Source organism: Zingiber officinale, chromosome 3A, assembly GCF_018446385.1.
Source record: "Zingiber officinale cultivar Zhangliang chromosome 3A, Zo_v1.1, whole genome shotgun sequence".
Classification (NCBI taxonomy): domain Eukaryota; kingdom Viridiplantae; phylum Streptophyta; class Magnoliopsida; order Zingiberales; family Zingiberaceae; genus Zingiber; species Zingiber officinale.
The window spans coordinates 164,329,630-164,353,874 of NC_055990.1; the positions used below are offsets into that span (position 1 = coordinate 164,329,630).

The 24,245-nt window shown below is 41.4% G+C and overlaps 3 protein-coding genes across 5 annotated transcripts; 1 reads left to right on the top strand and 2 right to left on the bottom strand.

Annotated features, from left to right (window-relative positions):
- Window positions 1-12,383: 12,383 nt before the first annotated feature.
- Window positions 12,384-13,344, bottom strand: LOC122050884 (transcription factor CSA-like). The gene is made up of 3 exons (XM_042611752.1): window positions 13,098-13,344; window positions 12,680-13,009; window positions 12,384-12,613 (listed from the first exon to the last, which is right to left on the bottom strand). Exons 1-3 carry the CDS (start codon window positions 13,342-13,344, stop codon window positions 12,384-12,386), a joined length of 807 nt encoding a protein of 268 aa, XP_042467686.1.
- A 5,650-nt stretch (window positions 13,345-18,994) lies between these two features.
- LOC122053345 (uncharacterized protein At5g19025-like) lies at window positions 18,995-20,368 on the top strand. Its single transcript, XM_042615362.1, has 2 exons — window positions 18,995-19,266; window positions 19,376-20,368. Exon 2 carries the CDS (start codon window positions 19,479-19,481, stop codon window positions 20,145-20,147), a length of 669 nt encoding a protein of 222 aa, XP_042471296.1. The 5' UTR covers window positions 18,995-19,266; window positions 19,376-19,478; the 3' UTR covers window positions 20,148-20,368.
- A 1,569-nt stretch (window positions 20,369-21,937) lies between these two features.
- Window positions 21,938-24,168, bottom strand: LOC122053342 (E3 ubiquitin-protein ligase SIRP1-like). 3 transcript variants are annotated; one of them, XM_042615356.1, is made up of 3 exons: window positions 23,965-24,168; window positions 23,527-23,612; window positions 21,938-23,419 (listed from the first exon to the last, which is right to left on the bottom strand). In XM_042615356.1, exon 3 carries the CDS (start codon window positions 23,302-23,304, stop codon window positions 22,243-22,245), a length of 1,062 nt encoding a protein of 353 aa, XP_042471290.1. In that variant the 5' UTR covers window positions 23,305-23,419; window positions 23,527-23,612; window positions 23,965-24,168; the 3' UTR covers window positions 21,938-22,242. The 3 variants fall into 3 exon arrangements, with proteins under 3 accessions (XP_042471290.1, XP_042471292.1, XP_042471291.1); XM_042615358.1 differs by lacking the exon at window positions 23,965-24,168 and adding an exon at window positions 23,808-23,864; XM_042615357.1 differs by lacking the exon at window positions 23,965-24,168 and having other exon boundaries at window positions 23,527-23,786.
- Between the last annotated feature and the right edge of the window lie 77 nt (window positions 24,169-24,245).

Genomic DNA, 24,245 nt, shown 5'->3' on the forward strand with positions numbered 1-24,245 from the left:
CAGCCTTTAGGTATAGTAGAAAATTTGGTCTTATAAAATATAGCATCACATGATTCAAATATGACTGATACGGTGCATGTTTTGTGGGGCCGATGGGATGATGTGACTATTAGTCAAGACCACAAGAGAGTCAGAAGTCAAGCTGACCTGGAGGTCAGGAAGGTCAGAAGTCAAGCCTCCGTGGTCGGTCAGCAGTCAAGCTGACGTGGAGGTCAGGAAGGTCAGAAGTTAAGCCTTCGTGGTCGGTCAGCAGTCAAGCTGACATGAACAGAAGGGAGGTCAAAAGTCAAGCTTACGTAGTCAAAGTCAAAGTCTCAGCGGACAAGACGGTCAAAGGAGGGGATTATAAGACTAGCTCCGACAGTGGATAATAAACGGGCCCGCGGGCCGGGTATAGCTGAGGACGGAGACTACAAACAAACAGGTCTGGGCACAGACCCAGCGTGCAGGTCGGGACAGCCAAGCCAAGGATCACATGTCTGGTTACAGACCTGGTGTGCAGGTCGGGACATCCAAACCAAGGAGTAGAGGTCTGGCACAGACCCAGCGTGCAGGTCGAGACATCTAAGCCAAAGATCTAGGTCCGGTTACAGACCTGGCTTGCAGGTCGGGACATCCAAACCAAGGAGCAGAGGTCTGGCACAAACCCAGCGTGCAGGTCGGGACATCTAAGCCAAAGGTCATAGGTCCGGTTACAGACCTGGCGTGCAGGTCGGGACATCCAAACCAAGGAGCAGAGGTCTGGCACAGACCCAGCGTGCAGGTTGGGACATCCAAGCCAAGGATCACAGGTCTGGTTACAGACCCAGCGTGCAGGTCGGGACATCTAAGCCTAGGATCAGAGGTCTGGCACAGACCCAGCGTGTAGGTCGGGACATCTAAGCTAAAGATCATAGGTCTGGTTACAGACCTGACTTGCAGGTCGGGATATCCAAGCCAAGGAGCAGAAGTCTGGACAGACCCAGCGTGCAGGTCAGGACGTATAAGCTAAGAATAGCCGTGAGCAGGAGACAGGTCTGGATGCAGACCCAACGTGCAGATCGAGATGTGTAGATCGGAGATAGTAGATGACAAAGGCAGGTCTGGATACAAGCTTAACACATATCGGGGCATACAAAAGGGTAATAGCATGTAAAATCAGGGCGAGTCCAAATCTCGGAACCTAGGCTCGTTGTTCAGACACTACAAGACAAATTAGCCAAGGAATCGTAACCGCTTGTCAGAGAGAATAATCAAGGTGTCAGGGAATATACTAACAGTCGGGGCTCAATACACCTTCGATTTTGCAGCCAGCTTATTAAGAAGAGTCACATGTCAATCACCGCCAGACAAAGCCTGATAGCCGACATTCCCTAACACCCGTCAGACCCAGAAATTTCCGTTGCAGTATAAAAAGGGATGTCTTGTCCCTTATGCAGGTACGCTCACTCGTCATTTCTCACTAGTCTTTACTTTTCGTCCTTTCTCTGTGATTTCTAGGGGAAAAATACCTGACTTGAGCGTCGGAGGGCCTGACCCGGGGACTTTTCCCCTGGTTTCTGGTCTTTAACGACTGGTGGATTCGTCTGAGTGTGCGCAGAGCAATAGCGTCATCGTCCTGATCATCTCCCACCGTCGACCGCCCGTGCGAACCTGTCCAGGGGGTACCCGGTAAATTCAACTCTTCGACGACTCCCTGTCAACTTTCCGCACAACAAGGCCCGCCTTCATCCGACTCAGCTTCCGGACGGGATCAATGACATTGATAGAAATAGAATTATTGGGTTCAATAACAAGGAACCTATACGTCTTACTATGCTTAGCATAACCTAAGAAGATACACTTAAATGTCCTTCTCTCCTAACTTTCTCAGTTTTGTTCAAAAGTCTAACAATAGCTTAACAATCCCAAACTCGTAAGTAAGATAGATTAAGCTTATGTTTCTTCCATAATTCATATGGGATGATTTTGTTTCTTATCGTTTTACCCTAATAATCCTTATTTGTGAATTAGTCAACATAATATTTATCATTTCAATAAGAGTTCTATTTTTTCTCTTCCTGTTATTCTATTTTCTTAAGGAGTATATATAGAAGATGTTTCGTGCACAATTCTCATATCTTCATAATATTTAGGAAAGTGATATTTACCTTTGATCATGTCTGGAAGCTGAGAAGACGAACCTGCCGGTATGACGTGTCTGGAGGGTTGACCGCATCCTCTTGACCCGGTGGTGAGCTGTCCTCTACGTTGACCAGATCGTCAAAAGTCCTCCTCCGGTCAACTGTACCTGTATCCAGCGACCGGGTTCCCCCGGTCTCTGGTACCTCGGTGCTCGAGGCGAATCCCACAGACATATAAGTAATCGCATAATAGTATAGCAATAAAATGAACAGATACCGAGTACGAGAACTTACCCTGGCCCAGGGGGGCGCCCTCGGATGGATCGGTGAGCTGATCGTGGTGCTGATCTAGTCATCGTGTGGCGACATGGGATCTAATGCAGCAAGGGTCCCAAGAGACGGCTCGTAGGTCGGATATGGTAACAGCACCTCGGCGGGAATATCACAACGGCTCATAGACCGGCGTACAACACACAGGTCGGATAGTGCAGATGACTCACAAGCATGATAATGGTGTGACGAATGAAATACCCCGGCTCGATGGCCGGACATAATCTCGGCGCGATGGCCGGAAGAAGCAAACCTGAGCCCGTCAGATGACGGCTTCTTGGAGGGTGATGACGGCTGCCTGGAGGTGTCGGTGGCTGCGGCAGGGGCTGCCGGAGGTGACGGCGCTGAATGTCGGAGGCGCTGGTTGCCCAAGGCAGCTGGGGCAGTGGCCACCAGTGGTAGCGTTGACTGTCGGAGACGACAGTTGTCGTTGAGGGCGAATAAGGGCGGCGATTGCCGCTAAGGGCGGCAATTGCCGCTAAGGGCGGCTACTACTGCTGGGACGGCGCGAACTGTCGGAGGCGGTGTCCACTAAGGGCGGCGCTGGTTGTGCTCCAAGGCGCTGTCGACGTGGAGAAGAGAGACGGGGACGAGGAGAACCTGAGGTTCGGCTGTTGGACGTCGCGAGGGCGGCGGTCTGTTCGTGGAGGCTTACCGACGAGGAAGGAGAGGAGTGAGAAAAGCGCTGGTGGCAACCAGCGATGGCACTGGCGAGGCGCCGGAGAGGATAAGGAAGATGGTTTTTCTTTTTTCCTTGTGTGGCGGCAGAACCCCGAAAAACCCCTCTTTTTCTCCTGTCAATAGTGCTTATATGCACTAAAATCCCTAAAGCCTTCTCCTTCCTAATGACACAAATGCCCCCTTTCCTCTTCTTAATTCCTTTCATGTCCCAAACGACGCCGTCACGAAGGAAGAAGAGCGGCGGTGGGTTGCTCCAGTGGCGAAGTCACAAGCGGGAGATGGAGAGACGGGGACGAGGAGAACCTGAGGTTCGGCTGCTGGACGTCGTGAGGGCGGCGGTCTGTTCGTGGAGGCTTACCGACGAGGAAGGAGAGGAGTGAGAAAAGCGTTGGTGGCAACCAGCGATGGCACCAGCCATGGCACCGGCGAGGCGCCGGAGAGGATAAGGAAGATGGTTTTTCTTTTTTCCTTGTGCGGCGGCAGAACCTCGAAAAACCCCTCTTGTTTTCTCCTTTTCACGACCTGTGAACAGTGCTTAAAAGCACTCCAAACCCTCAATGTACCCAAAAGACAAAAATGCCCTTATCCCTCTCCTTAATCCCTCCCTTGCCCCCACTATCTCCGGATCACAAGCCTTCCCTTCAAGTTTAGTCGAAGGAGGCGTGAGTCCGACTGACTGGACAGTCTATTGCAAAGAATTGAACCGCTCTCAATGTCAAAGTCAAATCGCTGAACCAATAATATAATGTCGCTCGAGCGGTCGCTATAATAGTGGTGTCGTAGGAGATGGTAACGATACCGAGCGGACCAAGTCTGTAATCGAACCAATGCCGAGTGCGAAGCCGCGAAGATACCGACCGGACGATCGAAGTACTATCGATCGGATGGATAGATGCTAGACGGACGCTGTCGTGCAAGCGATCGAAATGATGTCGATCGGATGGATAGATGCTAGACGGACGCTGTCGTGCGAGCAATCGAAATGATGCCGATAGGATGGCTATGAAAGTGCTGACTGCGCAACCTCAAGAATAGTCCACGGGCGATCGTAAGGTGTCACCCAGCAATCGAGTGAACTAAATGGAATGATGCCGAGTGACCGCATCACTCATGAGTCGATCGAAAGTGTAGCCCGTGAATCGAAGGCTCGTGGAGGCGAAAGTCACGAGCCGAACGGGCGCATAACCTATATTCTGGTTTGAAACCAGTAGAGATACTCTTTGTTCGCGACCATCGGAGATAGCTCGACCCCGATCGGGGGAGATAAGAAATACGATATGCTGATAAGCTGGCTCGAGGCCAGTGATAATCGCCCGACCCCGAACGGGGGAGATAGAATATCTGAATCTGTTCCGAGACCAGTGGCGACCGCTCGACCCCGAATGGGGGAGATAGAATATCTGATAAACTAGTCCATGCAGCGGTCTTCAAGCCGGGGTTTTATAGTCGCCGGTTCGACTCTCGATATTTAACGTCGGAGCTCGACGGTCTTCAAGCCGGGGTTTTTATAGTCGCCGGTTCGACTCTACGGTTTAACGTCTGGGCTAGACGGTATTCAAGCCGGGGTTTTTATAGTCGCCGGTTCGACTCTACGGTTTAACGTCTGGGCTAGACGGTCTTCAAGCCGGGGTTTTTATAGTCGCCGGTTCGACTCTACGGTTTAACGTCTGGGCTAGACGGCCCTGAGGGCTAATTCAAACCCGGCCGATCGGCTCGGGGGTCTTCACCATCGAGCCCGTGGCAGCCACGGGCTCGTATATAATCCTCCCGGCCGATCGGCTCGGGGGTCTTCACCATCGAGCGTGTGGCTCATATATAATCCGCCCGGCCGATCGGCTCGGGGGCCTTCACCATCGAGTGTGTGGCTCGTATATAATCCACCCGGTCGATCAGCTCGGGGGTCTTCACCATCGAGCGTGTGGCTCGTATATAATCCGCCCGGGCGATCGGCTCGGGGGTCTTCGCCATCGAGCGTGTGGCTCGTATATAATCCGCCCGGCCGATCGGCTCGGGGGACTTCCCCATCGAGCGTGTGGCTCGTATATAATCCGCCCGACCGATCGGCTCGGGGGTCTTCACCATTGAGCGTGTGGCTCGTATATAATCCGTCCGGCTGATCGGCTCGGGGGCCTTCGCCATCGAGCGTGTGGCTCGTATATAATCCACCCGGCCGATCGACTCGGGGGTCTTCGCCATCGAGCGTGTGGCTCGTATATAATCCGCCCGGCCGATCGGCTCGGGGGTCTTCGCCCTCGAGCCCCTGGCTCGTATATAATCCTCCCGGCCGATCGGCTCGGGGTCTTCACCATCGAGCCCTTGGCTCGTATATAATCCTCTCGGCCGATCGACTCGGGGGGTCTTCACCATCGAGCCCGTGGCAGCCACGGGCTCGTATATAATCCTCCCGGCCGATCGGCTCGGGGGTCTTCACCATCGAGCCCGTGGCAGCCACGGGCTCGTATATAATCCTCCCGGCCGATCGGCTCGGGGGTCTTCTCCCGAGGAACTAATGCAAATCATATAACTGACAGAATAAATAACGGGAAAACTGACCGGGGTCATGAGAATGGCAGAACTCTCCGGCATCGTCCATCTTCACGTTCCAGATCAGGCGCGTTCCCACAGACGGCGCCAATTTGATCCTGTCCGAATGCTGAAAAGACGAACCTGCCGGTATGACGTGTCTGGAGGGTTGACCGCATCCTCTTGACCCGGTGGTGAGCTGTCCTCTACGTTGACCAGATCGTCAGAAGTCCTCCTCCGGTCAACTGTACCTATATCCAGCGACCGGGTTCCCCCGGTCTCTGGTACCTCGGTGCTCGAGGCGAATCCCACAGACATATAAGTAACCGCATAATAGTATAGCAATAAAATGAACAGATACCGAGTACGAGAACTTACCCTGGCCCAGGGGGCGCCCTCGGATGGATCGGTGAGCTGATCGTGGTGCTGATCTAGTCATCGTGTGGCGACATGGGATCTAATGCAGCAAGGGTCCCAAGAGACGGCTCATAGGCCGGATATGGTAACAGCACCTTGGCGGGAATATCACAACGGCTCATAGACAGGCGTACAACACGCAGGTCGGATAGTGCAGATGTCTCACAAGCATAATAATGGTGTGACGAATGAAATACCCCGGCTCGATGGCCGGACATAATCTCGACGCGATGGCCGGAAGAAGCAAACCTGAGCCTGTCAGATGACGACTTCTTGGAGGGTGATGACGGCTGCCCGGAGGTGTCGGTGGCTGCGGCAGGGGATGCCGGAGGTGACGGCGCTGAACATCAGAGGCGCTGGCTGCCCAAGGCAGCTGGGGCAGTGGCCACCAGTGGTAGCGTTGACTGCCGGAGACGACAGTTGTCGTTGAGGGCGAATAAGGGCGGCGATTGCCGCTAAGGGCGGCTACTACCGCTGGGACGGCACGAACTGCCGGAGGCGGTGTCCACTAAGGGCGGCGCTGGTTGTGCTCCGAGGCGCTGTCGGCGTGGAGAAGAGAGACGGGGACGAGGAGAACCTGAGGTTCGGCTGCTGGACGTCGCGAGGGCGGCGGTCTGTTCATGGAGGCTTACCGACGAGGAAGGAGAGGAGTGAGAAAAGCGCTGGTGGCAACCAGCGATGGCACCAGCCATGGCACCGGCGAGGCACCGGAGAGGATAAGGAAGATGGTTTTTCTTTTTTCCTTGTGCGGCGGCAGAACCCCGAAAAACCCCTCTTTTTCTCCTGTCAACAGTGCTTATATGCACTAAAATCCCTAAAGCCTTCTTCTTCCTAATGACACAAATGCCCCCTTTCCTCTTCTTAATTCCTTTCATGTCCCAAACGACGCCGTCACGAAGGAAGAAGAGCGGCGGTGGGTTGCTCCAGTGGTGAAGTCACAAGCGGGAGATGGAGAGACGGGGACGAGGAGAACCTGAGGTTCGGCTGCTGGACGTCGCGAGGGCGGCGGTCTGTTCGTGGAGGCTTACCGACGAGGAAGGAGAGGAGTGAGAAAAGCGCTGGTGGCAACCAGCGATGGCACCAGCCATGGCACCGGCGAGGCGCCGGAGAGGATAAGGAAGATGGTTTTTCTTTTTTCCTTGTGCGGCGGCAGAACCCCGAAAAACCCCTCTTTTTTTCTCCTTTTCACGACCTGTGAACAGTGCTTAAAAGCACTCCAAACCCTCAATGTGTCCAAAAGACAAAAATGCCCTTATCGCTCTCCTTAATCCCTCCCTTGCCCCCACTATCTCCGGATCAACCTTCTTTATCACTTCTAAGACATTTAATCTTAGAATTACATAGATTTTATATTTTAGCATTGTAAATTTTCAGTTTATTCAATACTTTATCTTTAGTCCTTATTAAATAAACAAAACAATATCTAGAAAAATCATCTATAAATGTAATAAAGTAACATTTTTCTCCCCTAATAGGCATAGCATGTAAATCACATACATCACTATGTATTAATTCCAATATAGAACTAATTCATTTTATATTAGGAAAGAAAGTTTTGGTTATTTTTTTACATGCATACTTTGCATTTTTCTAGCATATTATCTTTATATTTTGTCATTAAACTCATATTACTCATGTCATGCATTTTTCTAGAATTAACATATCCTAAATGAAAATGCTACAAATTAAATGAGTCAACCATATAAGTAGAAACATTAATTTTATTTATATTCATCTTCAAAATTTCATCGTACACAAATCCTTTGCCAACAAATACACCTCTTATAGTTACAAAACCAGATTTAATGACAATTTTAAAGCTACACTTGCTATATGTATGCTTCCAGAAATAAGGTTCCTCCTAACTTTAGGAACATGATACATATTAGTCAACGTAAGTATTTTTCCTGAAGTAAACTCCAATTTGACTATACCAATTCTTTTGACAGTTGTCGTAAAACGGACCTCATATAGATAATTATATCTTCTTCTATCGGTGAATAGGTAGAGAATTGATTTTGATTGATACAAATATGTTTTATAACAATGGTATCAATCCACCAAGCTTGGGAATCCTCAACCAAACATGCCTCTATTGTAATTCCTAACTAATTTTATTTCTTCAGGATGCAACATTCTCTATTGTAATTCCCTGATTTATCATAATGATGACAGTTGTCTTTTCTCTTTTAGTTCTTGGAGTTTTGTTTATTGTCACCAACTTTTCTCTTTTTATTTTTAGAGAAGTGACCATTAATTAGTATTGTTCCTTGAATTTTTGACTTCCTTCACCATAAGCACCTTAGTCGTTCCTCCAAATTGTTAGCACAAAAATCTTCTTCAATACGAAGATGGCTAGCCAATTCTTCTAAGATAAATCCTTCTTTATGCTTGAGATTATTTTACAATCTTAAATGAATTAGCAAGTTTGTTAATCATCGAAAACACAACAATAGATTCATCCAAACACATTCTATGTTGTGCAAATTGATTACAAATGTGTATGATTTCATAGGATTGCTCAATAATTTTTCCAGTATCGACCATGTGGTATTGAAAAAATTTAGAAATAAAAAATTTCTTACTTGTATCATCTTCATATTGATACTTAGTTTCAAGTGAATCTCATATTTCCTTTGCGGTTTCCTTATTGTAGTATTGGTCGAACAAAGCATTGGTTATTGCATTACAAATATTCCCCTTACACACATAATCATCTTGATCTCATTTGTCTTGCTCTTGTTTATGCCACGATTTCATTTTCTTTTTCTGACAATTTCAGTGTAGTAAGTGTTGGAACCCCAAGGTTGGTTTTGGTGTGATCAACAAGTTAAGTTAGGTTCTGTTGTTTTCTAACCTTGTGTCTAAGTGTGCAGGAGCTTAGGAGCACAGGTACTCGAGTGGAAGACGCAGCTAGCGAGAAGGACGGCACGCGGTGCGTCCGAGGGACGAGGCGCTGCGGAAGAGTACACCGGCGGACGAGAAGGAAGTGCGCGCGATGGTTCCGAGGTACGAAAGCCGGAGCGGAAGATTGCTCAGGGAGCAAGAGACGCAGCTAGCGCGAAGGTCGGCACGGGGTGCGATCGAGGGACGAAGTCTGCGGATGAGTACGCTGGTGGACGAGAAGGGACACGCGGCAATTCCGAGGGACGAGAAGCCGGAGGGAAGCACGCTCGAGAAGACCGGAAGATGGGTTCGGGTGAGCCCTATTCCGGATGTCAGAGATCACCCAATCAAGCGGATCCGGAGCAGAAGACCCGGACCGAGACGGGGACTTAACGGAGAAGTGGTCCCGGACAAAAAGTCAACCATAGTTGACTTTTTGCTCCGGGGCGCCCGGAACCAATCCGGGCGCCCGGAGTTGTCCGGGGTGCCCGGACCCTGATTTTGACCAAGATCGCGATTTACGTGATCTGAACGTTGGGGGATAAAACTTTATCCCCCCAGGGCGCCCGGAACCCTTCCAGGCGCCCCGACCAAGGCTATAAATATAGCCTTGGTCCAGAAGCTCATCATTAGTTCAGAAATTGTAAACAACACTTGTGTGCTTCCACTGTTTAGATTAGCTTCTGTCTTTCTGTGCTTACACTGCTGTAAACGAGGCTTCTCCGCCTGAAGGAGCTCTTAGTGCGATCTTCATCCTTGGATTAACAACCTCCCCGGTTGTAACCAAGTCAAATTCGGTGCCTCGTTTTTATACTTTATTTTCTGTTTAATCTATTTTTTATGTGTTAGCTTAATCGTACGAGAAAGGGTTGTGTTTGATTTTTCAGGGCTATTCAACCCCCCTTCTACCCGGCCGCATCGGTCCTACAGTAAGAATATATACCATATTTAGCAAAGTGGGTAGAAAATGCAATTTTTTTTTCCAACGCCGAAAGTTTTCTTGATCAAATCTTTCCAACTTGACATAATCCGTAGAAAAGTTAAGAAGTGAAATTCCTTGAAAAGCCATAAATAGTTTCTTAAGATTGTTGGTGGGAATTCTTATTGATACTGCTTCGATCAATAAATTTATTATTGCTATGCAGGATTTTACTTCTTCAAATATGTTCTTGTCAGAGAACTGCCGTTGTTGAGGAACTCCGCAAATCCTTCAATAAATTAGATAATGAATTCAAGGTGCGTGCACTCGCTTTCCTTAAGAAACTATTTGCTCCCACCACGGTTGATCCTGTGCCAAGACTCTCAAAGATAACTCGTTGGTGAGTTGGCAAGCACGTTGACTACACCCTCATATCTTGAAAATAAACAAGAACAAGCCCCGAGGGTTAGAAGGGCGCCAAGGATTCCTCGATGTTCCCACTTCGATGCTCAGTCATGAGAAGCAATGATAGGAAGAGGAATTAAAGTAGAGGAGAATCTAGAGATGCTATCTTAACTTATTTTACACTTGACATATCCTTTTATATCTTTTTCAGTGGTCTTACATCTTTCCTTATTTAATAACACTACATTAGAAGCTATCTTTATTTTGACTTCTTTATGTCCTCAGGGCGTAGCACAGATGGGGAGTGCATGGTTCTGTGGCTGAAAGGTTCAGGGGTCGATCCCCGGGGTGTCACTGCCTGGGGTTAACGTCTTCGCCATGCACTTTCCACCTGTGTACTGATGTGGCGGTTCCACATTTTTTTATTTTGACTTCTTTATATTCAATAAGGTTGTATTAAATACAGGCAGAATATTATCCTTTGTGATTGCTTCTACCGTCTTTTCCTCTTTCCATGCTTTAATGTTTTGAGCATTAACAATGACAACTATCATTAATGACCAATGACCAGTAATGTCTAGTCTGATGGGACCCTCTACCTAAAATATAGATTCGCTATATTAGTAGCCCTTAGTGTTGATCCCACAGATTTGAAGGGAGATAAATATAGATATACAGATGTTAGGCGCATGATAGGATAAATTCTAGGTCGTTAGTTTCTGAGAATCGACCTCTGACCATTACGCCAGAGATGACATATGCCCACCGTCTGCGCTATGCCCTGGGGTAACCCTCTACCAAAAAAAAAAATAGATCCGTTACCTTAGCAGCCCCTTAGTGCCAACCCCATGGATATGGAGGGAGGTTTATGCAGGTACACATGCCATAGGTACATGATGAAGAAAATTCTAGATTGTCAATTTCTGAGAATCGACCCCTCTATTTAAAAAATAGGATTGTTGGTTACCTATTATGTACTAATCGACTAAACAACTCCCATCTTGGATGGTTCCCGATCGGGATAGCTTTAGTAGCTATCTTTATCTCGGTTGGCCAGGTTGCTCTCATATTGGTTGACGAGGTTACGTTGCACTCGCCCCGGTCGGCTAGACAATCCTCGTCAAGGCTGATTTAAATTATCAAGCCCTAGTCGACGAAGCATTCCTCATCCTGATCATTTGGATATTGGGTTGGTCTATCTTTGACTTTCCTGTCCATGTGGGTAGTGATCGTAACTTGGGAGGGACACATGGAGGTCATATCATTCCTCCATATCAACGGTGATGCACTCAGATTAGGTAAATGTTCTCTAGAATACAATGATTTCCTTAATAATGTTGTTTTCAAAATATACATTTGAAAATAACCTAGATACCTTGAATTTATTTAAGCTCGACAATTGAGTACTTGTATATTGTTACTATAGTATAAGAATATACAAATAACATTTTTGAAAAACAGTAAATTTGAGAGAGGAATGATTTTTATTTTCAAAAAATATGATAGATTGTTTGATCAAAATGATATTTTATAGCATTTGAAATATTATTTATAAAAGGCATCTTTTAGATCATACCCTTTCATTCAAAAATACCAATATAGGGGAAAAAAAAACACAATTGAATAGTCATAACTATTCACGTTTTTATTTCTTTCACTATTTTCCATTTTATAAAAATCACCAGTGATTCGAAGATTATGAGTTCGTAGTGATCCACAAAAGAAAAGGAAAATAATAATAAAGAGTAGATTATCCACCACAAATTTGAAGTCAATGACAGTGTTGTTTTCAAGGAGATTCATGACAGATAACAGAGCAAAACGATGCAAATACGAATATACGATAGCTGCAGCCTTCTAGAAAATTGGAACATAGTCGATGAGTTTCTGCAAAAACTTCGTTAAAAGAAACATGCAAAAGGGAGCAAAGCAAGTACTTTGTCATCACCATGTTTCTAGCTTAACTTTGGCCATCTTATGCAATAATGTCCCACCAACCTCACGATTCTCTAATCTCTTTAATTTCCTGACCATCTGATCTCAGAGTGAGTGCAATTCTTGCATTTTCTTCTTCTTCTTCTTCTCTCGTAGAAGTTCTTGTTTTATCAGAGCCCTTTACGTTATGTCGCTCCAACTCCTAAGAAATCAATGAAGAGGACATTGTTCTTCCCGTCACCATCTGTTTCAGTCTCACCATGCAACTGTGCATAGTTAGTAGCAGGATCGACAGTGGCCGATTCAGTGGCTGAGCCTTCTGAACTCACATCAGAATTCCCCAGTCGGTCTCCCATTTGAGCCAGCCGACCGCCATTGCAGACATTCTCAGACTCACTGGATTTCTCTTCGGAGCCTGATCAGCACGCAAAATTAAAGAAATAAAAAGGAAATTTTCGATGATCATATCGCTTAAACATACCCAACGATAACCGAAATTGTTGCCTATAGTTGAAGGACGATTCCCCACTCCATGGATGGCTTCGAATACTGCTCATGAACTCCCCGGCGAGGGAGGATTGCCTGCTCCTGTAGTTACTGCATTGCGCTCTCTGTCTTCGCGCCGTGATCACATGCCACTGGTTCTTCACGCCATTGTCAGTTCTCCCTGGGAAATGCCTCGCAATCTGTGCCCATTTGTTCCCATAAACCCTGTGCAAAGCGAGCAGCTTTTCTTCTTCCTCCGGACTGAAGGCTCTTCGGTTGATCTTGGGATCCAGTTGATTGAACCATCTCAATCTGCAACTCTTCCCTGATTCATAGGATTTAATCAAAATGAATGAATCATGAACAGCCATAAAAATGTTTGTTTTTGTTTTTTTCCTTTCCATTCCTGTTACCTGATCTGCCTACAAGTTTCTCCGCGATCAAATTCCAGTTCTGGGGGCCAAATTGGGCGACGAGCTCCTTGAGTTTGGCATCCTCCGATGGCTTCCAATGGCCTCTTACGTAAACCTTGGCACGCTCAGTCTCGTGAACTATCTCAAGTGGATAAGAAGGCGCCGGCGGCAGTGGTGGTGGCGGTGGCGGTGGCGGAGGAGAATGTAATCCCAACTCCGTTACAGAATCTTGCAGCCGGTTACTCATTGTCGGAAGAAAAGCGAAGTGATTTCGATCAGAAATGAGTGATTTTGATACTTCTCCCACGCAGATTTCGCCGTAAAACTCGTTCCAAACGCATCGAACAGAGATCTTTCTTCCTGATTCAAGCCCTTCGACTCCCGCTCTGAGGAAAACCCACAGGATCGATCTCAAACGAGAAGAACAAAATCAAGAAAGTTGCACCAAGAATCGAAAGAAAGAAACCCCCACGCTTTCTCTCTCTGTCACTCTGATCCCTCGTGTGGGCGGATGATTCTCTTTGCTTTCATTTTCCTCCCTCCTCTCGCTGTCTTCTTCTAATTCTTCTCCTCTTCCTCCTCCTTTCACCACTCATCACATGCCCCGCCTCGAACCCATGGCGCCTCTTTAAACAAACTCCTCGACAGTTACGGAAATGAATCGTAACGGACGCAGTGCTGCGTGTTGTGCTCTTGTTGTTTGGGAAAACTGCGCCGCCGCGATTTGTTTCCAAAACTTGGTGCGACGGTGATCTTTACGAGATATTAAAGCGCAATAAATGAAGAATATATACGCTTACAACCTTCTTGAAAATTTTGATTAGTAGTTTTAGAAAGTTTTGATTTGATTTCTTTTATTTTTCTTGCTGTAATTGATTGTTTACCTAAATACAAACTCTTTCAATATGTTAATAAATATTTTTGATTTTTTTTTAAAATGCTTCTTTAGAAATATAGATATATGGTATAATACAGTAACCATTATATTTTTTGAATTTTCGAAGATAAGGTTCTAAACTAATCGTTATTATATATAATCGTGTTATTTTTTTTTGGACAGTGTTAAATGGCTAAAATTATATCAAGTAGAATAAATTTTTTCCTAATTTTTAAGATCATTATTAAGAATGTATGTTTTTTCTTCCTAACAAATATTTTTATGGTCAATATTAAATTACTAAAATTCGACCTATTAGAATTTTTGTTATAAATTTTTAGAATAATTATTAAAGATGTTCAAATAATATAATATTTTATGAATCAATTATTTCTTTTCTCATTTATTTTACTTTTACCCTAATAAATTGATCCTAATGTTTTTCAAATCCAAATGAAATTCAAGGTCATAATTATAAAATAAAATAGTAAAAGAAAATTGGACTTAACCCTTAAAAGCTATCCGATTGATATTTTATTTGAATAGTTTAATAAAAAAATTAAAAGAAAATTAAAGAACAAAAAATTGGGTCTAATTAAAAAAAAATATGGAACTATCACATCAGTGGTCCTCTTAGAGCCGATCGTCCAACGAATATAGAGGGAGGTAAATATAAATACACAGCTGAAAGCGTATGACCGCGATGCTAACCCTAGACAATGATATCGCGAAGATCGAACCCTGGACTTTTTTATCACAAAATTATGTGTCTTCAACTGTGTTACACCCGGACAACAAATGAGCCTAATTAAGTTTTAGTTAGAGTTATCCTAATGCATAGAGAAAGGGTCAAATCTTGATAAAGCATGAGATATTATTTTTTTCATGTGATAATTAATTTTTCTTTATTTATTCTCTCTAATGATGTGGGATAGATAATTAAAAAAAATTCTATAGTCAACTTTTTACCTAATCGAATAACCATGAACTATAAACTTGTTAAGGAAAAATCAGTCGAATGTATTTTTATTTGAAAATCTATGAATTTGTTTTTATAATACTAGTCGAATTGATTTTTATCTGTGTCAAAATTTAAAGTAAATCAATTAATTTTGGATAAAATCAGTTGATCGATCAAATTATTTCAGATTGACAAGAAACTAATTCATAGAGAAATAGACAAACACATGGGAACTATTTTTATATCAATCCGAGTTCGTTTGATCCATCAATCAATTTTAGACAAAATATCAATACTTTCAATATATTAGATCAAATTAATGTTTGAGGACGTAGATATAATTAGAAAAACTATCCGAACACATAAGAGTTAATTTCATGTCAATCTGAGAACGTTTAGTCTATCGGCTGATTTTGTCTGCAAATTAATTTTTTTAATACAATCATGTTAAAAAAAACTATTATTCTTAATATACTAGGTCAAATTGATATTTGATAGCACGAATATAATCAGAAGAATTGGTTAAATATACTGAAATTAATTTTATATCAATATATCCAAAATTAATTTTAATACCAAAATAAATCGAATTGACATATTAAAGCAACAATAAATGAAGAATATACACGGCTTCTTATCCTACAACCTTCTTAAAACTTTTAATTACAGTAAATTTAGAAAGTTTTGATTTGATTTCTTTTATTTTTCTTACGGTAATTGATTGCTTTGCCCATATATGTTATAATACATAATAATTTACGTTTAACCATTTTTAAATTTTTGAAGATAAAATCTGATCAATTAATTTTTTTTATAAATTTTTAGAATAATTATTAAAATGTTCAAATAATATCATATTTCAATTATATCTTTACTCGTCTATAAAAGAATAATGATATGCTAAGGAAAAAAATTCAAGAATAGATACATAAAATCATGACCCACCATTTCACTTTTTATGGATCCCCATCACTTTATGTGTCTATCCTTGAGTTTTTCTTTGAATTTTTTTCCTTGAGTATATCATTTTTCTTTTACTTTCATCCTAATAAATTGGTCCTAATGTTTTTCAAATCCAAATGAAATTCAAGGTCATAATTACAAAATAAAATAGTAAAAGAAAATTGTACCTAAACCCAAGCCATCCTATTAATATTTTATTTGAATAGTTTAATAAAAAAATTAAAAGAAAATTAAAAAACAACAAATTGGGCCTAATTAAACTTTACTTAGAGTAACCCTAATGCACAAAAGGGTCAAATCCTCATAAAGCACAAGATATTATTTTTCAATGTGATAATTAATTTTTTTTATTTATTCTTTCCTAATGCTGTGGGACAGACATAGGATAAATGTACTGATTTACTCTCTTTTAATAATACAAGACAAGGGGTTACCAATTTCTCATATTTACATAATCAATCTAAATCAAATTTCTCATTCAAATAATTAACATCTGATATTTAACTTTTAGCTCAACTAATATAATGCTGAGGAGGTCCACCGAGTTACTCAAATTTCTCAATTAATAATTAAATGAAATTCTATAGTCTGAACTTAACTTTTTACCGAATAAAATAACTAACTTTTTAAAATTATCAAATCATATATTCATTTTCTATTTTACTCGTAATTAGTCAACTAATAAAAAAATTAGTTGAATCTATTTTTATTTGAAAATCAGTGAACTTATTTTTAACACTAGTCAAATCAATTTTTTATCAAAATTTTAAGTAAATCAATCAATTGATAATAAAAATCAATCGAATTGATTTACTTCGATATCAAAGTTAATTTTAAATAAAATCGGTTGATGAATCAAATGATCTTGGATTGACATGAAATTAGTTCATATGTATTCGGTTAATTCTCTTGATTATATACATACTATCAAACGTTAATTTGATTCAATATATAAAAAGTAGTAATTCTTGAGCATGAATATGTTCGAAAAAATTAATATTAAAAAATTAATACTATCAATATATTGAGTCAAATTGATGTATGAGGACATCGATATAATCAAGGAGAAGTAGACAAACACATAGGAACTATTTTCATATCAATCCGAGGTCGTTTGGTTCATCAATCGATTTTAGACAAAATATTAGTACTTTCAATATATTAGATTAAATTAATATTTGAGAACGTGGATATAATTAGGAAAACTAGCCGAACATGTAAGAGTTAGTTTTATGTCAATCTGAGAACGTTTAGTATATAGCTGGTTTTTAACCAAAATCAATTATAATGGATAGCATATTAATTTTTTGAACATATTCATGTTAAAAAATTATTATTCTTAATATATTAAGTTAAATTGATGTTGGATAGCATAAATATAATTAAAAAAACTGGTTGAGTATATAAACATTAGTTTTATATTAATCCGAGATTATTTAAGTGTCAACCGATTTTATTCAAAACTATTTTTGATATCGAAATAAATTAATTATAGTGATCTTTTTGAGATATCAAAGCAGCAATAAATGAAGAATATACACCTACAACCTTCTAAAAGGCTTTTGATTACAGTTGTTTTAGAAAGTTTTGATTTGATTTCTTTTCTTTTTCTTTTTGTAATTGATTGCTTTGCCCAAATACAACTCTATCAAAATTTTTGAAGATAAAGTTATAAATAGTATTTTTGTTTGGAGAGTGTTAATTGGCTAAAATTAAAATTTAATCCTAGAATATTTTTTTTCTAATTTGTAGGATTATTATTAAGGATGTCCAAATAATATCATATTTTATAAGTCAATTATATTCTTCTCATATATTTTATATTTAATTTTAAAAAATTATCTCTATATATTAATGATTAATTACATTTCTAAAATAATATGCATTAATTAAATTCTTAATATTCATTTTCTAATTAATCATTTCTAAACTGATATGTATTAATTAAATCCTTAGTATTCATTTTCAGATTTTGGTATCTAAATTTAATATTTTTTAGTATTTCATTTATTGCTGTCAATAGTATGAGTTGATTTGTTGCTTCAATAAGTTTATGGGTCAATTATCAATGGGTACAGATTGTAATGATTTTTGAAAAAAAAAATTTAGAGTTATTATTAAAGATGTCCAAGTAATATCATATTGTGTGAGTCAATTAGATCCTTTCTCTTCTATTTTACTTTCACCTTAGTAAATTAATATTTTTCAAATCTAAATGAATTTCAAAGTCATAATCACAAAATGAAATAGTAAAAGAAAATTGGGCTTAAACCCTAAATATGTCAATTTGAAGACATTTGGTTTATCAGTTGCTTTTGCCCAAAAATAATTCATCATTATTTTAAATATATTGGATCAAATTGACGTTTGATTGTATAGATATAATCAAAAGAATTGATTGAATACATAGAAATTAATTTTATGTCAATCTGAAAATGTTTGATTCATCAACTGATTTTATCCAAAATTGAATGATAGATTGCGAATTGATTTTTTTAATACATTTATGTTAAAAAAATCATTATTCTCAATATATTAAGTCAAATTGATGTGTTGGTTGCAGGGGTATAATCAGGAAAACTGATTGAATAAATAAAAATTAGTTTCATGTTAATTCAGGATTGTTTAGTCCATTAATCAATTTTGTTCAAAATTAACTTTGATATCGAAGTAAATTGATTCCATTGATTTTCATTATGAGTCGATTGATTTACTCGGAACTGCGGCATAAAGAGGAATCGATTCAATTATTTTTAAAAATTAGTTGATTAATTTTTAAATAAAAATTAATTTGATTAATTTTTTTATTATTCAATTGATTAGGAGTAAAATATAAAATGAATATAGGGTTTAGTAATTTTAAAATTAATCTATGTAATTTGATTATTTTAAAAATATATTTACATGTTTCAGTAAAAGAGCGGTTTAAACTTTGATACAGATGTCACCATCCATTATTCCATTAATAAATGCAATTATTAATATATTTGACCTTTAAAATCATTTTTTAAATAGAAAAAAAAACATATTGAATATCTATCTTTCCTTTTTTTTTCTTTATATTTATATAATTTATTCTTATTTTCCATTCATTGATGTTGTCATATGACTCATATCTTTGAAATCCACGCTTCTTCTTTCCTTCCACGAGTCATTCGTTTATGCGAATGCGATACGATCGCTTCATTTTTTGATTTCCTTCCGTTTCCACATCTCCGATCTCTTCTCCCTCCATCCCGTCGATTGCTCGACTTCCGTTTCCTGGGTGATGTTAGGGTCCCTCTCGATCGATCCCAGTCGACGCCGATCGAGTTATTGCGTCTCCTAGATCCCCCTTCGCTTCCCTCTATCGGCCCGGATTTCAGCAGGTTGGATTGTGCCCGCCGATTTGGATTCCAAAAAGATGAATTGGCGCTGGGATTCGATCAATTTCGCTGTTTCTATGCTTGCTGATTTTTGACTGCCTCGATCCTACAGGTAGGAACGGCTGCGGTTCGCTTTGAGTCTGTGTGAAGTTTCGATCTTTTCGGCGTTTTGCCTTTGATTTGGGGCGGATTGCGTGGCTGGTTCGCGGGTTGCGATGGTGGATTGCCGGAGGCTGATAGAGTTCTGCAGGGCCTTCGAGCAGCACCGAAACATGGACAACTCGCAGGCCTCGTCGGCGAACCGGAACGGGAATTCGAGGAGGAAGACCAAGTCTTTGAACCCCCTCTCCCACCCCTTCTGCGAGCACTCCGCCTTCGCCGCCATCGACTTGGTGTTGTTGGTTTTGGTCCTTATCGCCCTCGTCGTCCTTGCCGCCCCCTACTTCAAGTTCATCTTCAGGGAGTCGTACGAGGTACTGCCGGTGGCGATCGAAGTCATGGGCGAGGTCATGTATCAAGCCCCCGTCGCTTACGCGGCGGGGCTTGTCTTCATGTTCGCCACGGTGGTTGTTGCCTGGGAATTCTTCAGCTACCATGCGAGGAAGTGCGGCAAACCCTACTGCAAAGGATTGCGGAAAGCGGTCGAATTTGATATCCAGCTCGAGTCAGAGGAGTGCGTCAAATCCTTGCCACGATTGCCAAAGGATGCTTTTGGAGCGCGCCCTTTGGACTTGGGACAAGATCACAAGGAACTCGAAGCTGAGCTGAAGAAGATGGCACCTTTGAATGGACGCACTGTCCTCACCTTTCGCTCCCCTTGTGGATGCCCCTTAGGAAGAATGGAAGTTTGGGGTGCTAAGAGAGCAAGAAGGATCAAAAAGTAGGTTGATACATCATCTATTACTAGATACTTCTCCTTTGTCTCTATACAGCAAGAATAAATTAAAAGGCTAGCTATAGCATCTCAGGATTATATCAATCTTTGCTCACTCTTTTTTTTCTGGATATGATTATTGTATGATCGGTTGGTTTCCAGATGTCATGAACAATCAGGCTTGATCCTCGTTGCTATTCATAAATCAACAAACATCATAGTTACTGAATATTCTCTTACAGTATAGTCATTCCTTTTCCGTGATATATGTCCACTCTTCTTTTAGCAGCATTGGATTTTATTTTATTTTTCTGTGGAATGTGCTTGCTACTTACTGTTACTTTCAAGCAAAAGCTATTGTGTTCTTTTATGTTGCTGTAGAGAATCCTGAGATTTTTATCTGTATTATGTTTGGTATTTAGAATTAGATACTACTAGTTTATAAAGATAACTTTGTGTCACTATTTTCTTAGGCTACTTGAACTTAACATTGACACTCGCGTTCATGAGAGTTAGTAGGTAAATGCTACTGCACTTCCTGTTCTCTGAAACCAGAGTTCTTCCTTGAACCACTATTATCATTTCCTGCTTGTCTGCCTATCCTTAAATCTGATAGAAAGATGTGCTGGTGGTGCAATATATATATCAAGTAGTCCATAAACAGCATTTCAGATTGCAACTCTGCAACTATAGCAGGTCCATTGGCAGCACTTTTTCTGCATTTGCAATTGTGTGCATGTTACAGGTCCATAGTACTTCAGCATTTTAAATTAACCTGCATTTTTCACATGATCACTTGCAAGAATTCAGTCTCATGAAAGTTTATATCTTGCAGTTGCAGCATCTGATTTGTCCTCCTGTCTTGCACAGGAAACCTGATCTAATTTGTCATGTAAAAGTAATTTAAACTATAAACCAAGGGTAGAATGTGATACTATGTGGCTTTTGTTTGATAAAGATCGCTAAAATTATTAGATACTGGCCCATGACCTAGTGGCTGAGATCTCCTTTTTGGGTACAGACTTTAAATAGCCAGTGGAAGCATAATAATTGTAGATGAATTATTTATGTACATATGCCTGAATCCTTTTTCTCCAGTTTCTACCAGTCAAACAACTATTCATCTATAACCATTTGCTTTGTTCCACAAACATATATTCACTCCTTGAAAGAAATTTACCAAAACCACGGTTAGAAATTTCATCCGAGCTGAGTTTTAATGCTCGCCGGAATGGAATAGTACTGGAACTGCGCCGGCATGCCGACAGCACACGATGCCAATGGCACCGATGAAGAAGTGGACCGACCGGCTGCAGGAAAACAAGGAGGTATGCAGGAGTCAGGTTGAGCAGTTGATGATGAGAATCTTAGCTTGTCAAAGTTGCTCTAGCTTGTGGTCACAACTCATAGAAGACCCAACATTGGGGACCTCCTTATGAATCAACCATCTACACTGCTTCGGATTCGACATGCCCACCTTTGCACGCGGCCAGGACCGCAGAAGATGTCGGCGGTTGACGAAGATGCCCGCGAGGAGTGGTGAACGATGTCTATGGATCAACCCTCCCACCTCTGCTTGCTGAGTGTTACATTTCTCGTGTGCCAATTAGTAGGCATAATGATAAATTTCGCTAGTGTAACCCAACACAAAATGCTTGTTGTGTGCTTGATTATAATTTACAATCATTGTAGTCATAGTAGGAAATCAAACCATCTCAATATCTATTGTTTTGAGCCATAAAACACACAAAAAGGGTCTGACTTTTTCATATGACAGAGCAATGAAGAAATGCCCAAATATTTGAAAACCCATTCCTGAACATATTTCATCTGCAATATATCTTTTACACATAATTGTTAATAAAAGGTGCGTACACATAATTTACATTCCCTTATTCCTTCTTCCATAAACAAAGCAAGAGAAACATAGAGCACAACAGTGACAACAAGAAGCTCTATAAAGCTCAAACTATTGCAATATCATACTTGTTTTACGACAGAGTTTCATCCCGAAGCTTAAGTCAAGAACAAACTTCCAGGAATGATATTAACAAATGTACCATATTGTTAGACTTTTGTTCCTTCAATGCATGAACAAAACAAAGTCAGTTCTCCTCGCGATGAGAATTACTATTTTCAGAGTTAGAAGACGATGCTGTTGCATTTGAGGATGAGTTGGCACTGTTCTGAGAACCTGATAAAGAGAAGAGCCCAGCGAAAGGCCAAGAGACAGGGACCCAGAGTCGGTTGTCATCTCCTCTATCACCTCTCTCGTCGCCACCGCCACCATCACTAACCTCCATTGCAGTTCCGTTACTAGACGCATTTGAAACCTTTGATTCATCAACAGGCAACTGAGCGCGACAAACCGGGCATGAACTGTGGAGTTCCAGCCATGGCAAGATGCAGTCACTGTGGAACCTATGTTTGCAAGGCATCTCTTTCGCATCCATACCGATCTCAAAGTCGTCAAGACAGACAGAACAGCCCAGAGCTTTCTCAATTTTCACCGTGGGCAAGGCATCTACTGCCTCTTTCTTAGCTGGTGGAGTGCCATACCTGTTGGGATCATTCTCAGCTAAATGATACAAAAGAACATCCAATGCAGATCCAACGTAGTAATCACCAAATTCTGCACTGGAGATTCCGTTATTGGATTCCCGGCCTTCGGTACTCGCCGCGTCGAAGGATTCTCGAAGGATTATAGTCTGGCTGAAAGGGTTGATGAGAATTAGATTCTCTCTATCCCTTTCCCTTTCTGTATCTCTATTCCTTTCAATTTCCCTATCCACTTCACGCTCTAGGTTACCTCCCTCTGACCTCTGATCATCCTGAAAGCTCTGAAGCAACTGGATAATGGCAGATCTCCGACGGCGTCTCCTTATGAAATCTTCGAACTCGTGGTCCTGATCCGAGTCCTCATCTTCCTCGTATCTTCTAGACCTTGATTGCCGAGAAGAATCGCCCAGCATCTCTAGTAAGATTGGAGCCCAAAGTGAGAAGGACCGATCGGATCTGACAGAGTCAGAATCAGTGAGTCCCCCTCTCTCTATCTCTTCGACAAACCCCCCATCACAAAGGGGGCACTTGACTTCCGGTTCCATGACCGGATTTACTACTCGACGGCAGGCATGGCACCAGCATCTTCCACCTGGGGCTTCATTCATCTTCCTAAAGTTCTTGGAAATTTGTACAACTGATAATAGATGCAAAGCGCGGACGAGCTCAAGATTCAGATAGAACAGCAGATCTGAGCAAATCTTAGCTCCGACAGGAAGAAACCTAGAAATTAAAGAACAAAAAAGATAATCCATCGAATCATCTAACAAAGAACGATTGAATCGATTCATCTCAACAATTAGGAAAAAGGTTTCTGATAAAGGAGATACCTTGCTTTCACACCCAAGCAAAAAAGGAAAGTTTATATCACAAAGAGGATCCTTAAGCCAAATCCAAATCCAAATCCCTCAGCATCCTGTCAACACACATACAAATCCGATCATGAACACGCGACGATGTCTTAGTCGAGAAGAAGAACAAAAACTCAGCAAAAATAAGCTCAAAGGTCTTTGTAGACTCGAAAACACGGAAAGATTCATCCCATCTGAGTAGCAATAAACAAATACACAAACGAAGGGCGGGCGATGAACAAAGGGCTAAAAAAAATGACCCGGCCGTTCGGCGTTACTTCAAAATCAAATCCTCCAGAGAAGAGAAAAAAATATATGCATGCGAAGCAGAACAAGAAAAGATTCCTCCTTTTTGATAAAGCAACAAGGAGGAGTTGAAAAGGAACAAATTAGGAAAAAAAAAAAAAAAAGGATTACCTTGGGCGTTCTTGGACGGGATTGTACTCGTTGCTTTGGATTTAAGACGACGACGAAGAAGAAGAACCAGCAGGCTCTTCTGACCTTTTCTTCACTGCAGGGCAGAGGTTGAATATTTTGGCACTTGTTTTAGCCACGAATTCCCAAAAGTAACTCCATCCTTTTCTTTAGGGTACTACAATTAACTCAAACTAAGATTTGTGCTGTTTTTTTTTTCCCTCTTGTTCTTGTCTAAATATAATCTGTATCTCTGTAATATCTAACTAATTGTAAAGGTCGAC

Excerpts from the sequence above, each read along its gene's own strand:
- LOC122050884 (XM_042611752.1), bottom strand. The coding sequence starts at position 13,344 with ATGAGTAACCGGCTGCAAGATTCTGTAACGGAGTTGGGATTACATTCT. Across the intron at positions 13,010-13,097 it reads GAAACTTGTAGGCAGATCAG|GGAAGAGTTGCAGATTGAGA; the intron begins GTAACAGGAATG and ends CCTATGAATCAG. Across the intron at positions 12,614-12,679 it reads ACAATTTCGGTTATCGTTGG|GCTCCGAAGAGAAATCCAGT; the intron begins GTATGTTTAAGC and ends CGTGCTGATCAG.
- LOC122053345 (XM_042615362.1), top strand. The coding sequence starts at position 19,479 with ATGGTGGATTGCCGGAGGCTGATAGAGTTCTGCAGGGCCTTCGAGCAG.
- LOC122053342 (XM_042615356.1), bottom strand. The coding sequence starts at position 23,304 with ATGAATGAAGCCCCAGGTGGAAGATGCTGGTGCCATGCCTGCCGTCGA.